Below are 18,545 nucleotides of genomic sequence, written 5' to 3' on the forward strand. Positions count from 1 at the left end.
AAAGTATAGTTTTATAAATCTATGATTAATTAACATGATGGAGGAGATATATCAAAACTGGTGTAAAGGAAAATGGCTTAGTTCCCATAGAAACCAATCAGATTCCACCTTTCATTTTTCAGAGCTCCTTAGGTAAATTAAAGATGGAATTTGATTGGTTGCTATGGGCTACTAAGCCATTTTCCTTTACATTAGTTTTGCTAAATCTCCCCCAATATCTGTTACTTAAAGGCTATATACACCTTTGGAGGCAAATTTTTTATTATTGCATTGTACTCATTTTGAGCTAAAAATCATTTTTTAAATTGGTCTTTATTATAAATATGGAACCTTTTTGTAAGATCCTCACCTGCTTTGCACTCCAGGGGAACCAAGAGGGGTCCTCGTGGAGTTGCGGGACAGGTTATGCGTGTCTCTGATGCACCAGCGCTGACCCCTTTGCGAGCCAGTGCGGAGATGCGTTCGCGTGGACATCGGAGGGGAGGACCGTCGGAGTCCCGGGGACAGAGTGGCCAGGCGAGTGACAAGACGCCGCGGCCAGGGTTGTCTCCGGTGTCTCCTGCGACTTCCGTTTCCGCATCTGGGTCCACGCGCTCGCATACTCGCGCTGAGTCAATCATGCGTCCGTGCGTACGCACGAGGGCAGGTTCGCAAAGGGATACACGGTCGCGAGTACGCGCTTCTTATGCACTTCGTCGACCAGTGGCGCATATTATACTGACTCACAAGAGCAAAGTGGATTAGGGAGCCAGCCATGGGTTAATCAACTTGTGATTGCCTTAGGCCTTGTACTCAGGTGCAGGGCGATTTGTTCACTTATGGTAGTGGACACTTGACACCCTGGGATTGGTCAGCAGGCATTTAAAAGGAGGTCTCTCAGGGTGATCAGTGCCCACTGTTATTTTCCCTCAACCAGGTATAGGTCACAACTCCTAGTGACTGAAGACTGCCAGGAACTTTGTCCTTACAGCGGACCCAAGAGCTGGAGTGACTCGACTGCCAAGTGCACAGCATCATTCAGCACTGGTTGGGACTATTCCTGGAATCTCCTTGCCTGGTTTTTTGTTATTATTTCTTGTTACCAGCAAGTGTCCTGGACGTTTATGTTTCTGGTGAATAAACACCTTTTTGCTTTCATCACTGGTCTGTTTGTTGGTGCCTTGCATTACAGAACAGTGGGCCCAACTAACAGTTGCCATGGACAAGATCCAGCAGCAGCTGAATGAATTAACGGGAGCCGTTAACCTGCTGTTCCAACGACGCCCAAATATACCAGCAGCCGCTGCAGCGCAAATCCAAGAGCAACTGACAACTGTGATGGAGGAGGTTCAGCAGCTTATCCAGGGAGCCTCAGCACTACCCGTCACTATCGCAAGGCATCAAACAGAACCTAAGATCCCTCTGCCTGACCCCTTCACAGGAGAGCGACAGGAGTTCTTAAACTTCAGGGACTCCTGTCTCCTTTATTTCCAGTTACGACCGATGGCTTCTGGCACTCTCAGGCAGAGAATTGGGATTGTAATGTCACTGCTACGTGGAGACCCCCAACGTTTGGCATTTAACTTGCCTCAAGACCATACAGCTTTTTCGTCAGTGGATGCCTTCTTCGAGGCTATGGCTGTGATTTACGATGACCCGGATCGTACTCGCACCGCAGAGACCAATCTTGAGCATATTCAACAAGGCCGCCGCCCAGCTGAAGAATACGCTGCAGAATTCAGGCGATGGGCAGCTTTCACCACCTGGGGCGACGCAGCCCTACGCCATCGCTTCCGTTTGGGACTTTCGGATGCGGTCCGGGATCTTCTTTTGGCCTTGCCTACCCCCTTCTCGTTGGAAATGGCTATCTCTCAGGCAATCGATGCCGACAGGCGAATCCGTGAGAGGCGAGTGGAACGGTCGTCTCGGTTTTCATCCCCTCGACCACATCCAGGGCCTCTAAAATCGGCCGAAGAGCCAATGGAGGTTGGATCCTCCCATCTCACACAGGCAGAACGAGCTCGTCGCCAACAGAAAGGCCTGTGCCTATTTTGCGGGAAGTCTGGACACCTCGTTAAAACCTGTCCCCTCCTGCCGGTGGGAAACAAATGAACCTAGGGGGCATAGAGGAGAACCCCCTAGGTGCTATTATCCCTCCTCCAAGCCGGGTGATGGTATCCATATCCTTACGGTGGCAAGACAAGGTCCATGAGTTGTCAGCACTAATCGATTCTGGGGCCGCTGGGAATTTTGTGGACTCAACCTTGGTTCGTCGACTTGGCATCCCGTTGATCCAGCCGAAAACCACCATGTCAGTGACCGCGATTGATGGTTCCCCTCTTCAAGATGGTCGTGCAGTGTGGATGACTCCGGGAATACAGGTAACGGTGGGGGCTGATCATCGGGAGACCTTAAGCCTTTTTGTCCTTGACATGCCATCCACTCCCGTGATTTTGGGTCTCCCTTGGTTAAGGCTCCATAATCCAGTAGTGGACTGGCGCTCGGGTCTTATCTGTCAGTGGAGTACGGAATGCCTTACTAAGTGCATTCGTCCCAACCTGTCACTAGCCTCCATGGAAGTATTAAGTACTTTACCACAGCAGTATCATAATTTCCGAGATGTGTTCAGTCCTCAGGGGGCTGATGTATTACCTCCCCACAGGTCATATGATTGTCCTATAGACCTGTTGCCAGGCACCATGCCACCACGGGGGCATCTTTATAATCTCACTGGGCCTGAGGTTCAGGCTCAGCGGGAGTATATTAAAGAGAACCTTGAAGAATTTCATTCGTCCATCCACTTCCCCTGCTGGAGCTGGATTCTTCTTTGTGGAGAAGAAGGATGGAGGCTTGAGACCTTGCATCGATTATCGTGCCCTTAATCGGATTACGGTGAAGAATCGGTATTCACTGCCTCTGATTGATGATCTGTTTTCTCAGGTGGCAGGGGCCCAAGTCTTCACCAAACTCGATTTAAGGGGTGCTTATAATTTAGTTCGCATCAGAGAGGGTGACGAATGGAAGACCGCATTTAATACCAGAGACGGGCATTACGAGTATCTCGTGATGCCTTTCGGTCTCTGTAATGCTCCCGCGGTCTTCCAGGAGTTCATCAACGATGTTCTCAGAGATTTCTTGGATAGATGTGTTGTTGTCTATCTAGATGACATACTAATCTACTCCTCAGATCTGGTCTCTCATCGGAGACACGTGTGTCAGGTTTTCCAGAAGCTGAGGGAGAACCGCCTCTATGCCAAACTTGAGAAGTGTCTGTTTGAAGTGAAGGAGTTGCCTTTCCTGGGGTACATTATCTCAGAAAAGGGATTGGCTATGGACCCATCCAAACTTTCTGCTGTCTTGGATTGGCCTCAACCTAAGGATCTTAAGGGGTTGCAGCGTTTCTTAGGCTTTGCCAACTTCTACCGCAAGTTTATTAAGAATTTTTCTGCGATAGTAGTACCTCTCACCAACCTCACTAAGAAGGGAGCTAATCCTTCTAAGTGGACGAGAGAGGCAGTCAGAGCCTTTGAGACGCTGAAACAGGCCTTTTGCACGGCACCAATTCTTACTCATCCAGACACCTCCAGACCTTTTGTTCTCGAGGTCGATGCCTCAGAGGTCGGTGTAGGGGCAGTTCTCTCACAGTATTCTGGGGACCCCGAGAGGTTACATCCCTGTGCCTTCTTCTCTCGGAAGCTCTCTCCAGCCGAGTGTAATTATGATATCGGCAATAGAGAGCTTCTGGGAGTAAGATTGGCTTTTCAAGAGTGGAGACATTGGCTAGAGGGTGCAGAACATCCCATCACGGTTTACACTGACCATAAAAATTTGGAGTATCTAGAGAGTGCCAAAAGACTCAACTCCCGACAAGCCAGGTGGGCATTGTTTTTCACCCGCTTCAATTTCCGCCTCACTTATAAACCAGGTTCCAAAAACGTGAAGGCAGATGCCCTGTCCCGCTGCTTCCCTGAGGCTGCTTCCGTCCTGGACTTTGAGCCAGAAACCATTCTCCCAACTAAATGTTTTCTTGCTGCCCTGGGGGCCGCAGAAGTAATGGAGGACTTGTCCTCTCTTCTTGAGCCCTCACAGGCAGAGAGTCCACCTGACAAACCCGAGGGTCGATGGTTCGTACCCATTAACCTTCGATTGGAGGTCATCCGACAGCTTCATGACTCAAAGTCTGCCGGGCATTTGGGTGTTAAAAAAACACTTGCCCTTGTTAAACGTCACGTGTGGTGGCCCAACATGTCCGTGGATGTTAAGGCCTATATCCAGGCATGTACTGTTTGCGCCAGATGTAAACCGTCCCGGTCTGCCCCTTCTGGGACTTTACTCCCACTGCCTATTCCCCAGGCTCCATGGACTCACATTTCCATGGATTTCATCACAGATTTGCCAAGGTCCTCTGGAAGTACGGTAATCTGGGTAGTGGTGGACCGTTTTAGTAAAATGGCATATTTTATCCCACTCCCTGGATTGCCCTCGGCCAGAGAATTGGCAGATCTGTTCTTGAATCATGTCTTTTGATTACACGGAGCGCCGGATGACATTGTTTCAGACAGAGGAGTGCAATTCATCTCCCGCTTCTGGCGTTCTTTCTGCTCCCGATTGGGTATTAATTTGTCTTTTTCTTCTGGTTTTCACCCAGAGACCAACGGTCAGACGGAAAGGACTAACCAGACCCTGGAGCAATATCTCCGGTGCTTCGTATCAGACTGCCAGGAGGAATTGGCAGCGTATCTACCCTTTGCGGAGGTGGCTTATAATAACTCTGAGCATGCTTCCACTAAGATGTCTCCGTTCAGGTGCGTGGGGGGCAGGGATCCAAGACTCTCTTGTGGTGGATCAGTGGTTCAAGGATAGGCGTCCCATTTGGTCGTCGGCCCAGCGGAATCTCCACAGTGCGGTGGCGCAACAGAAGAAATTTGCTGATCGTCATCGCACCGTAGAGCAAAAGTTTAAGGTGGGAGATCAGGTGTGGTTCTCCACCCGGAACATTCCGCTGCGTCAGCCATCTTCCAAGTTGGGTCCTCGATTCATTGGCCCATACCCAGTGACACAAAAGATCAACCAAGTTACGTACAAGGTTGCTCTTCCACCGTCGATCCGAGGAGTGAACACCTTTCATGTTTCACTTCTCAAATCGGCAGCCGACTCCGCTCCCTTCATTCAGACCCCATCCCCGCTGGAGGTCCAAGGGGTACCGGAGTTCGAAGTGAACAGAATTTTGGACTCTCGTTTTGTCCAAAGGTCTCTTCAATACTTGGTGGACTGGAAGGGTTTTGGTCCAGAGGAGAGATGTTGGATATCTGCTCGCCAGGTGCATGCGGATGAGTTGGTGGCAGCCTTTCACAGGGATAACCCGGGGAAAGCTTGCTTGGAGTCTTCAGAGCCGCCTCCTCGAGGGGGGGGGGGGGGTAATGTAAGATCCTCACCTGCTTTGCACTCCAGGGGAACCAAGAGGGGTCCTCGTGGAGTTGCGGGACAGGTTATGCGTGTCTCTGATGCACCAGCGCTGACCCCTTTGCGAGCCAGTGCGGAGATGCGTTCGCGTGGACATCGGAGGGGAGGACCGTCGGAGTCCCGGGGACAGAGTGGCCAGGCGAGTGACAAGACGCCGCGGCCAGGGTTGTCTCCGGTGTCTCCTGCGACTTCCGTTTCCGCATCTGGGTCCACGCGCTCGCATACTCGTGCTGAGTCAATCATGCGTCCGTGCGTACGCACGAGGGCAGGTTCGCAAAGGGATACACGGTCGCGAGTACGCGCTTCTTATGCACTTCGACGACCAGTGGCGCATATTATACTGACTCACAAGAGCAAAGTGGATTAGGGAGCCAGCCATGGGTTAATCAACTTGTGATTGCCTTAGGCCTTGTACTCAGGTGCAGGGCAATTTGTTCACTTATGGTAGTGGACACTTGACACCCTGGGATTGGTCAGCAGGCATTTAAAAGGAGGTCTCTCAGGGTGATCAGTGCCCACTGTTATTTTCCCTCAACCAGGTATAGGTCACAACTCCTAGTGACTGAAGACTGCCAGGAACTTTGTCCTTACAGCGGACCCAAGAGCTGGAGTGACTCGACTGCCAAGTGCACAGCATCATTCAGCACTGGTTGGGACTATTCCTGGAATCTCCTTGCCTGGTTTTTTGTTATTATTTCTTGTTACCAGCAAGTGTCCTGGACGTTTATGTTTCTGGTGAATAAACACCTTTTTGCTTTCATCACTGGTCTGTTTGTTGGTGCCTTGCATTACACTTTTATTCTGTACAGGGATAAGATGCTCTAATAGAGGGATCTGAATTTTCTCTCTCTTCCGTCAGCCAGCTAATCTGAAGGGCTCCTTATCTCTGCTATCTGGCCTTATAAACACTCATTACATCTCAGTTTGTATCTTACTGATAAAAACAGGCTCAGACTAGTACACAGGGGAACAGGTGAATTCCCCAGGGGGCCCCTGAGCAAGGTGGGCCCCTAGTCCCCCACTATACCCCACCCTATAAGTGGCACATGACATTGTAGAATGACTGCACTATGTGTAGATAAGCAGCTTGTAGCATCTAAACCAGCATCTGTTCATATAAAAAAATAGGTAAATTATTTAGCAAACTGGCCATAGATGCATCAGGTGGCTGAGATGACTTCTAGGTATAAAGCCATGCCGTCTAACATTCTCTTTACCCAGGGACCTGCTTTCTCAAAGTCATTGCAGGGACCCTCACAATCAATTATCTTGTAGCGTCTTGCTGCTGCCTGCCACTGTGTAAGCAATATTATTTGCATGTAGCTGTATAGTGGGCCCCTAGAATGATTTTTTCTAGTTGGCCTTAGGCACCCCAGTCCCACACTAGAGAAGAATGTGGCCTAAATAAGTGTTTATGGCCTCTTAGTAATTTAGAGATAAGGTTTTTTGTTGACCAGCACAAAGCAAAAGTAAAAAATACAATTCACACAGTTAACCCTTTGTGACAGAAAGGCTAATTTTTTTAAATAAAGACGAATTGAAAAAATGATTTTTAGTCCAAAATTTAAAAAAATTGCAATCATAAAAAAAAATTGCCTCCAAAGGTGTACATAGCCTTTTAGGTATGGCCATATAAAAACATGGCATCATTACAGTAGTTTAAAGCATCGTTAGTCATGTGTTTCTCAGTTTTTAAAATAATGTTTCTTCACCGTATAAGTGAAAAATGTTCTACTATATTGTTGTGTTTCAATCTTATTTCCAAGGTTTTCAGGCACTGAATTCTCATTTCTTTATGCTTACCACATGCAGAGTGCTTAAAAATAGTCAAGAGTTGAAACACAAGGGGGGTAATTTATCATTAAACGTAGGTATATTAGAGATTAGTTTTTAAATTGGAATTGCTTTGTTCACTTGCAACAAATTTATTAAAATAGGCCACAGCAATAATAAATTTGGCGCAAGTACAATCTTATTGTTCCTATTTCAGTAAAAGTACACCTGGCGTGGAGGTGCAAATTTTTTGGCAGATTTTAAAAAAGTCACACCTCATAAATGTGACACAAAAGTGATCTACTTTAAAATACTAACTACATTTTTACTCCACATCTGTAGGTGGGTCTGAAAGGCAAAGTGCTCAAAAATTCGCAACATGTTTTGCAAGTGACCCCCATAAAGTTGCAAAGCCCCTATATGTGACTTTTTGTAGCAAGAATTCTGGTGTTCAGGGCTTGATAAATTCACCCAAAAATGTATTAATTGAGCTATTGATCTATCTATCATCGCCTCAAATTTTAAAACCAAAAAAACACAAATGTGGTACCATTTACCAAAGTGTTAACTTACTAATTTAAATATCTATATGTAAAAAAAAATTATAAAATATGGAACGTGTATTATATTTAATTGTACATATTTCTTTCATTTTCAATTCACAATGGAATTGGGGTCCCAAATCTCATTAAATGTTTCTACACATGAAAGCTTTGTCTAATTGGTTTAAAACCTCCCACCAGGAGAGGAAATCTAAAAAAGTGAACTGTCAAAAATTACTAATTAATGTTTTAATTTGTTTACTATGTGATTGTTTCATAGTTTTTTTTTTAAAGCTCACTTCAGAACATAGTGTATTACATGATACTGCCTTTTATAAAGGAATAAGAGTATCTAACCCACTTAGGTAGGAGTGAATTGATAATAGAGCAGAAAAACCATTTGACTTTCTTGTCCAGTTGTCTATATATATATCTATATATATCTATATGATATCCTCTGTCTGCAGAGTCAAGGAACATATACAGGCTACTTATAGACTTGATTGGCAGTTTGATTTACTTGATATAGGCCTGCTTTATTTTCTGGACCGCTATAATTTTCAAAGATGACAATTCTGATAATAGACATGTATGAGTGAAATACCGAATAAGTGAAGCTTCCTCAAAAGTGAGGTTTAACTTTAGAGTTTTTTTGCAGAAAGCCTACAATTCTACATTCAATGTTTTTAGTAATAAATGTAATTGGATATACTTAAAGGGGTTGTGCAGTGCTAGTATATTGATGATCTATTCTCAGGATAGCAAACACTGTATGTAGTAGCACCCTTCTCCATGCGCGAAGACACATGCATACACTGGAAATATGAATTATATTACTGCTGACTTTGTATACATGAAAATTTGCACATATTTTTTAATCAAAATTGTGTCGGGCCAATCTTCCAACAGCAAGGTGGCTCCTGCTGATAGGGCCTAAGCATACAAAATTCAGGGTAGTGTAGGATCTAACTATAGTATGCTCAATAGATGGGCAGGAGTGCACAGTCAAACTGAGGCAGCCCCTCCTCCATTTGTACAATGCAAAAAAATATATTTTGCTTTGTACAATTGTGGTAGTGGCTGCATCAGGCCCAGGAAAGACAATTCTGATAGTGTTAGGCCCCCAGCTCCAGAAGCCACCTTGTTGTTAGTAGACGGGCCCGACATAATATTGAAAAAAAGAGCTTAAAATTTTCATGTATGGTAGCAATTTAGTATAATTCATGTGTTCAGCTTTTGCATGTCATCCATGGTAGTGTGAATCTGCACTTTATTTTATATTGTTTGTTTTTTGCACTATTCTTAGTTTAGGTAATCAACATCAGATTGGCAGGGGTCAGACTACAGTCACCACTCCTTTAGCCACCAATCAGAAGCATAACGGAATGGAAAAATACACATAGTCACTTAGACACAGACATTACTCATATCTGAAAAATTCCATGTATATATTTATGCAAAAAGTTCCCTAGTCTGTATAACTTCCTTTAACAAATCAAGTGACTATATTTCCTAATCACAGATGTTTGCTGAGATAAAGAAGGAGAATATTTGACAATTAAGTACAATTAGCACCATTCATGTTTATTAACCACTTAATTTCTTTCACACAGGTCCACCCTTTGGTAGAGGATTCATTTTACCGTTGTAACAATTCCTTTTTGTTGCTTTGTAATACCCAGTACACTAACCAAATCCCAGTTATTTTTTGGTTCTAAAACAAATATAGTCTAATATGACATTTTACAAAATGGCAGTTATTTCATATCAGCCAGAAAAAAATATTAATGTGCCCTTGCATATAGAATAAGTGTACTCCTCCACCCTATATTTATCCTTATCCTTCTCTAGCAATATCCTTGTACCTTTCATGGTTTTAAAGGGAATTTGCCACCAGTTTGATGCTGCATTTCTGAGGTCTGAATTTCCTTAAAATCCCTCTTGAGCAGCTCCAGCAGGACCTTAGGACTGAAGTCTGCTCACTGCTTGATTGAACTCAGGAGTCCTTGCATTCATGAGCTCTCAGGTCCCTCCAGTGGTTGTTCGCTTTCTTCTTCTACACAGTACAGGAAGGAAGCAGTCAATCATCCATGGGTGGGCAGGGGGAATTACAGCTCCTGAATTTAAGGTTTTGTGTGCCATTGGAGCTGCTCAGTAGAGATTTTAAGAAAGGGATGGGGCTAAAAGAAAGTAAGTAACCCAGGGTTTGAATCAGGGTCTCTGTTGCCCGTTTCTGCTGCCCTCAGACAAGAAATATTAAATCTGGTGATAGATCCCCTTTAATAGAATTTATGCTAATAAGAAGAAGCTATTTTTAATGACTTCATATGTTTCATTAGCGTATTTTCAAGATAAGTGGTAGATTATTGGTCGACTAATGAAGGGTAAATGATAACATTTCAGATTGAATTGCTTATTATGTCTAATGGATACGTTGTAATATAATGTAATATTTCATCCTCCATTCATACGAGGGCTGTATTGCTTTTATTTGTGATACACATTTCTCATGTACAACTGTTGATCAACTGAATAAGCTTCTATTCGACTAGCACTTTCCCAACGTTTTCTTATGAGAATTCCTCATCTTCCTATTCAGAGCAAGTGCCACCCAGAACTGGTTTCAGATCGGACCCTGCTGGCAAGTATTTCATAGCACTCATTGTCCCGTGCGATATGTGTCCATCACGTTGTGTCCTTGTGTGAATACATATAATGTGACCATTGCTCTGGATCAAATAAAGTGTCTATCAATGTCTCATTTTGTCACTAAAGCCTGCTCATTCTGCGGATTTAGTCCTTTCATCATCCTAAATTTACACTAACTCCTGTATCATCTAAATATTCACCAAGAATTAAGGCCAAAAAGGTTTGGTATGGCTAATCCACAGAGGTTCAGAAAGCTAAAAGGGTATGTATTACAAGTGAGCAAATAATGGCTACTCACTGAGTAATGAAAATGTATACAATTCTCTACTTTATCAATTCATTTCTTAACGTTATAAAGATCTCTGTTTGCTGCCATCCAGAATCTTTATATTGAATTTACAGAGGAACTGGTAGATCTGTCCTGCTCATGTGATGGTCACACAGATTTAGGTACAGTACACTCATTAGTTACAGTATGGTCACATGACCATGGACAGATTTGTATCCCTGGAAGTAAATGGTGAAGGTTCATTTTCAATGCCAGTAAGCATAGATCTTGAAAATTGTGAGAAATTGATACAGAAAGTATATTGGGAAACAGTCTAACTTTTTGTTATACATTGAATAACGCCATAGCCCTTGTGCTCTACATGTAATACCCCTTTTACTTCCTACACCCCTGTGGGCTAACGTGTACTGATAACCAATGACATTTTTCAATGGAAACCAGATTTTAATACATTTGGTTACCTAGTACATATGGGGCCTTAAATGGATTTCTCATATATGGCATTAAAAAGTAGTTAATATATTATAGAACTATTAAATTTAACACCAGAAATCCATGGCTTAGTATTACTTGTGATAAAGGGAAAGTGTCACCAATATTTTTTACATTATTAGTACCAATACTAATAACGTGAAACAATCCATTTTTCCAATCAATTGTAAATGCTTTGTATTGTTTCCCATGAACTTGATTATGGAGCTGCCATTTTTAGTTGCTGTTAACAACATTACGAGATATGCTTTATAGCAGCCACATAAACCATAGGTACCGTAGACTGGTGGGGACTCATTGACTTCTATGCAAGAGTAGGCATTCTCTATGACCTGTGCAGGGAGGGGGAGTAGATAAGCTGTAGCCATCACCTATTGTTAATAGTGTGATCCTGTGTTATCTATACAGAGTTATCTGTTGTTGTAATCCTACCTGTGAGGATAAGGAAATAATTGCTAAAAAGTGATCTATGGAGATCAGGATGTCTAGGATGTATTAGGCTCAGAGGCTAAAACTGCAGAATTTTTTATTTTTAGATTTTTTTTTTTATTTTTTTTTTTAAAAACAGCATCACCAAAAATGTTTTAAAATGTTTAACATAAAAACATGTCATTTTCTGATGACACATTCCCTTTAAATGAGTTTTGCTCACTGTTTGTATATTTGTTAGTTTTCATACAGTGAGAACGCTTCATTCAATATTTTTACATGTCAGAACTAGCAAAATAATTTTCTGTTACCGTGATCTAGCAATGATAAAATATTAGGAGTGGTAAACACTGTCATCACCATGTTTTATTAGTAGCACTGTGTGGAAGTGAAATGAGTGAGGGGAAAAAAGCCTGCGATATTGGAAAAAATTAATGTAGACATGTCCGCTACAGAGAATACATGCTGGAGATAGTGTGACAGAGCATCAAGCAATAGGTAGCTTGTCATCACTCAGCAATGGCAAATCTGTAATTATGCTACTTATGGAAGTGCATACACTATGTCAAATGTATAAAGCGATCATCTGCCGCATAGCACACGTAAGAGCTGTTATCATCGTGCTGGTAGCGGGACCATGTGATTGATTCCATAGCTGTACATAGCCGCCAAATGATATCTAGACATTTTCAATCCTGGAGATGAGCTCTTCTGTCTTGTAGTAAATCACTGAGCACACCGCAGGATATTTATAGTGTGCTTTGTATCTTTTCCATGGCATTAGCATTGAACTTCTCACTCTAACACTACCGGTGTGAAAATCCATGATATATATTTAATGCGCTGCTGCGGTTTTATGTATGTCTGACAGTGAACCTTCCAGTAGCTAACCTGAGACTAACCTTCACTTTGTAGCATGTCATTTAATAATATGGTTAATAAAGTTATTTTTGTGCCAATTTAGCGTGGCCCTTTTAGTGTTTGCCTTTCATTTGTTCTGTCTTGATCCATGTCAAATTAACTCTATCCATGACCCTCATTAATACATAATATTGCTAATCTCGGACTATTGTGTGTTCAGTGCTGGTCTGTCGGCACCCATGTTCTTATTAAAGGATATCTCACTTATGTACCAACAGGACCGGATTATAAGGAATTGGATGTTCACCTTCGACGTCAGGAGTCAGGCTTTGGCTTTAGGATACTTGGTGGAGATGAACCTGGCCAGCCTGTAAGTTCTTTGCACTTGACTGTAGACCTGTAGATGCAATGACAAAAATCCTGACATTTTTTATCACTGAAAAATACCATATGACCATGTCTACAGCCCAGATTTCTTCAGTCACATATAAATCACACACAGATTCCTGTGGACGAAAGGTAGGTTCACACAGAGTTTTTTTTTGGAGGAGGTTGCGAGGCAAATTTTTCTGCAAGTTTTTCAGAAAAAGCTAAACGTTATTTGAAAGCAAACGGAAAAGGGACTTATACTTCTCCTTTCTGCTGGATCCACTTCTGGCTTTGGCTAAACAACCTACAGGAAAATGTGCCTCAAAACCTCCTCCTAAAAATTCCATGTGAACCTAAGACTGTTGTGTATAGTTGGTATAATAGCTGTTTTTCACAGAGATTCTCCATTTTGTTCCATCTATTGAAAACTTGACTTACGTCAGCCATGTTTAGTTTTTAGAGAATTGTTGTCTCCCCCTTTCAACATTTCCTATGATTCCTGTGGTTGGGTAGGGGAGGTCTAATTGCTGCTGCATTTACGCAGGCCGAAATGTTGGGTAGTGATCGGGAGTGTTAAGCTACTTTCACATTCGCGTTTTCAATTCCGCTATTGACATCCGTCATAGGATCTCAATAGCGGAAGAAAACGCTTCAGTTTTGTCCCCATTCATTGTCAATGGGGACCAAACGGAACTGAATGAAGCGGAATGCACCAAAATGAATTCCGTTTCATTTGGTTGCGTCCCCATCGCGGACAGAAAAATGCTGCCTGAAGCGTTTTTTCTGTCCGCGATGTGGTGCGGAGCAAGACACATCCGCCCTGACACACAATGTAAGTCAAAGGGGACAGATCCGTTTTCTCTGACACAATAGAAAACGGCTTGGCTATAGAAGACCTAATACAACCGGATCCGATCATGACATATGCATGCAGTTGTATTATTGTAACTGAAGCGTTTTTTGCAGATTCACGACAGATCCGCAAAAAACTTTAATGTGAAAGTAGCCTAGATGGAGCAATCATGGCTGCTGTATGGGGAAGAAGGTCATTACTACAATTATTTGTGCCCATACAGTTTGTTTGTTGGTGGCACATCCCTGTATACTCCGGGCAATATATTGCCGTAAAGCAATGATATTTTTGTGCCACATACATGATCAGATTAGCAGACAAAAGAGTGTATGCATGTATTTCTGCTGATCTCCACCACATTTACATGGAGATATTATCAGGAAGGAGCATTCATACAAACATTCATTCCCGGTAATTGGCCCAATCATCTGCTCATGTAAATGGACCCTAATTGTTTCAGTGCAGAGCAACTGGGTCGCATTTAATATTGTGCCAGATGTAACAATGGAGTTAGGCTTGTGAAAATTGGCAAAGGGAACGTGCTCCATTTTTCTAAAAGAGCTGAGAAATTTTTTGGATATGTTTCCACATGGCAGATTTGTTGTAGAACATTTCTGCAATTGTTCCATTCATCTGAATGGGTTTTGTAAAAATCACTTGAAAATGCTTCCAAATGAACCAAATTAATATGTATGAAACATTTTCAATCACAATAAATTTGCCACTTGTGAACCCTTAAAAACATTTTTATATGCTGCCTTACAGAATAGATGTTACAGAGATGAGACTCGTCAAGATGGACATGTACCTTTAATAGCTTTCAGTCTAGTGCTGTGCCATTGGGGACAGACGGCACATCTCCATACATTTCAGATAGTGGGCAAGGCCCACCAATGTTGGGTTCGGCCGAACTTACTTTTACATGTATTGGCACCTTTAGTTTCAGCTGTAAGTATTCTATGCACCCATAATCCTATGCCAAATTGTTAAAGAGAGTCATCCAAGTGTTTTATACTGATGACCTGTCCTCAGGATAGGTTATCAGTATGTGATCAGAGCGGGTCCAACTTTTGGGCACCCCTGCCAATCAGTCCTTTGAAGTGGCCATGGCGCTTTGGTGAGTGCCATGGCCTCTTCCTAGCCCAGTGATGTCATGTTCATCGGTCACATAGCCTAGAGTTCAGTCCTATTCAAGTAAATAGGGCTGAGCTGCAACACCAAGCACAGTCACTATCCAACGTATAGTGCTGCATTTGGTAAGTGGTGAGGGGCATTTTCAAGCAGCTGATTGTGGGAGTGCCAGGTGTCAGACCACCACAGATCAAGTGTTCACAACCTATCCTGAGGATAAGTCATCAATTTTAAACAGCCCAAAAACTCTTTAATAGAGTATTCCCATCCATGCAATACTAAGTATAGCTGCCATCCAGTGGACAGTGCTGTACATGGTAAGCTGTGAGGAGGCTGCTTCACTCACTTAAGTGCCGCAGCCTCTTCGAATAGCTGATCACTGGGAGTGCCAGGTTTCAGACCTCCACTAATCACACACTGTTGACATATCCTGAGTATTGGTCATCAGTATAAATATTCAGAAAACCCCTTTAAAGGATTGACACATAAGTATCCCCTATCCTCACTGTTTCAATTTGCATAGTCACACAACATTGCATTAATTAATAGTACAGGCAAGTATAAGACACTGAAATATATTGGCTCAGAGTAAAATGCCTTGTTCTCCACTTTTCTGCTCTCCCATCCCCTTTCCTGAACTAACATTCAGTCTGAATTCTGTGATAAGTCTGAGAGCAATATGGGCGGCCAGCTCACTGAAGAGGGTTTAGGTGAGTAGGAGAGTAGAGACAACCAGAAAGACACAGACAGGGAGGCTGGAGCAGCTAATTGTGAGTCTTCTATCTCTCCCCAAGTGCTTTACTCCCATCAGCACTTTTCTATAATGTTCTATATGGTGCTTCGGAGTGAATGAGACAGAGAGCAGACTTTGCTGTCTCCATGTGTAGTCTATGGGGATATGTCATAACATCTAGTGTCCACCCAGGGCCGGCTCCAGGTTCATGTGGACCCTTGGGCGATAAATCCCAGTGGGCCCCCATGAGGCATTTTTTTACATTGACATGTCCCCCTGTGGCTCCCACACGGTATAATGACCCCCAGTGGCCCCTATATAGTATAATGACTACTAGTGGCCCTTCACACAGTATAATGACTACTAGTGGCCCTTCACACAGTATAATGAACCCCCACCCACTGTATAATGACCACCTGTGGCCCGGCATTCTGAATAATAACCCCCAGTTGCCCCCCATTCAGAATAATGACCGCCAGTCGCCCCCATTCAGAATAATGACCCCCAGTAGCCCCCACACTGGGGGAATACTGTATGGAGGGTGCTCTGGGGGTCATTATACTGAATGGAGGGTCATTGGTGATCATTATACTAAATGGGGGACACTGGGGGTCATTATATTATGTAAAGGGCCCTCACAGTATAATGACCCCACAGTGACCCTCCATTCAGAATAATGACCCCCAGTCGCCCCCACACTGGGGGTTATACTGTATGGAGGGGGCACGAGGGGTTATTATATTTAATGGGGGCTCTGGTGGTCATTATGCTAAATGGAGGGTCAATGGGGATCATTATACTAAATGGGGGGCACTGGGAGTCATTATACTGTGTAAGGGGCCCTCACAGTGTGATGAATGACCCCCCCAGTGGCCCCCTCACATACCTATCATTGCAGGGGAGCTGGTGGTCCTGTCATTCACTAACCGCAGCTCCCTGCGCTCCTTCTCTCCGGCGGCCGCTGCAGCAGTGAGCCAGGCCTGGAGCAGAGAAGGAGATGTGCAGTGATGTAGCTAGAACTGACTGGGCCCCACAGCAAATTTTAGTGCGCCCCCTCCCCCCCATGTGTGTTCACATCACGTTTTTCCTATCGGTTTGATGTATACAAATGTGCAGCACTCCACGTTTTTGTATCCTGCAGAGTCAAGTAAAAAATGCATACGTTAACATATATGTTTTTTTACAATGGAACTGTATGGTGACCGGACGCCACTGTACGGCATCAGTCTGAGGATTGTATGGTGACCGGACGCCACTGTACGGCATCAGTCTGAGGATTGTATGGTGACCGGACGCCGCTGTACGGCATCAGTCTGAGGATTGTATGGTGACCGGACGCCACTGTACGGCATCAGTCTGAGGCATCTGTAACGCAGACATTTTTGGTATACATTAAATGGATGGCACAAATGGGATGTGAACCCAGCCCTAGTGTCAGAATAAGCCCCAGTACACAGCGGAGCAGCGTGGCGGAGGGGGGCCGCCATGTACTGACAGAGCGCTACCTGGTCCTGGTGGTCAGGGAGGAGGACTGTGTTTCCCAAGGATCATTTTCTACTGGGAAATACAGGGCACAGTAAAACACACTAGAGTCTACATAATATAACGCTATTAGCCCTACCCCCGAATAATAATACAATTAGGTGGTCATTTATTATATAGAAATACGTCTATATTAGGCGTATTTCTGACACAGATTGTGGCGCAAAGGTCCTTAGCACCGCAATCTGTATCTTTTCCCGCTCATGCCAGGTCTAAAAAAGTGGTGTGGACATGGAAGGGGATACAGTTATGGCCATGCAGTTATTGGATACCACCGCCATATAGTGATAACACCGCCATACAATGGTAAAACCACCATACAGTGACCGGATAAAAGGGTATAAGAGGGCACAGTACAGGGAATGACTATGGGCACTGCACAGGGTGTGGTAAGAGGGCACAATGCAGGGTATAAAGGGGCACAGTACGGGGTGGGGGGCACAGTCACATGACCCTGTGACGTTAGAAGGTCCTTATGCACATGAGATTTTAATATGAGTTAATATAAAAATACCATCTCCTCAGCTGGTACAGTATTACACTGCCGATTTTCCGAACAAAAAGCAGCGCATAATACACACCATATACGTATACCCTATTAGGTCTCATACAGATAGTTACCCCATCCCACCCCTTACAAAATTTAGAAGGCTCTAGGTGTGGCGCTTTTTTCCCCCCATAAGCATCTCCACAGGACTTAGAAAGCACATAGTACAAAGTGCAGCAGGAATACATGAAAAAAATAAAAACACCACCAAAATGCCAGTAAAAACAAAACAAAATAAAACTCGTTTAACATTAAATGTGTTCAGCAAATGCTTATAAACGTTGAGAAGATAGTGGGCAGATTTAGGGTACCTGTACATGTTGCGGATCACACATTTTTCCCCACACGGATTCTCTTGCGGAAACAAAGAAGAGTAAAAGCCTCATTCATAAGTCAGTGTTTTGGTCAGTGATTTCCATCATGTGAGCCAAAACCAGGATTGGAGCCTCCACAGACATAAGATAAGGCTCATACCCACGGCCGTGTGCCGGCCGGGCCCGTGCTGCGGTCCTCAATGCACAGGCACGACCGTGGGGCAGCCGCATGCAGATCGTGGACCCATTCACTTGAATGGGGTCCACGATCTGCATCCAACAGTCCGCACCGCAAAAAAGTTGTACTTTTTTGCGGTGCGGAGGCACGGCCAGAAACACCATCCGTGGGGTTCCAAACCGTGCCTCTGTTCTGCATCTCAGTGATTGCGGACCCATTGAAGAGAATGGGTCCGCGATCCATGGTGCAGGGTGCACACAGCCAATGCCTGTGTATTGCGGACCCCCTGTATGCGGGCCGCAATCCGGGCAACAGCCGTGTGCATGAGCCCTAAAGGAAAGATCTGCCCCTGTTCTGTGTTTATAGCTACACCTGGTTTGGGCTGAAAATCACTGATGGAA

General features: G+C 44.0%; 1 protein-coding gene across 5 annotated transcripts in view; it reads left to right on the forward strand.

Moving 5' to 3' along the window:
* MAGI2 (membrane associated guanylate kinase, WW and PDZ domain containing 2) overlaps nt 1-18,545 on the forward strand; it is a 974,764-nt gene that overhangs the window by 850,318 nt on the left and 105,901 nt on the right. For 4 of the 5 annotated variants that reach the window (XM_044280134.1, XM_044280135.1, XM_044280137.1 and 1 more), the window contains 2 exons: nt 10,357-10,398; nt 12,756-12,847. In XM_044280134.1, coding sequence (XP_044136069.1) covers nt 10,357-10,398; nt 12,756-12,847 — 134 coding nt within the window. The remainder of the gene's footprint in view (nt 1-10,356; nt 10,399-12,755; nt 12,848-18,545) is intronic. The other variant, XM_044280136.1, reaches the window with a different exon arrangement.

The sequence above is a fragment of the Bufo gargarizans genome, chromosome 2 (genome assembly GCF_014858855.1).
Source record: "Bufo gargarizans isolate SCDJY-AF-19 chromosome 2, ASM1485885v1, whole genome shotgun sequence".
NCBI lineage: Eukaryota > Metazoa > Chordata > Amphibia > Anura > Bufonidae > Bufo > Bufo gargarizans.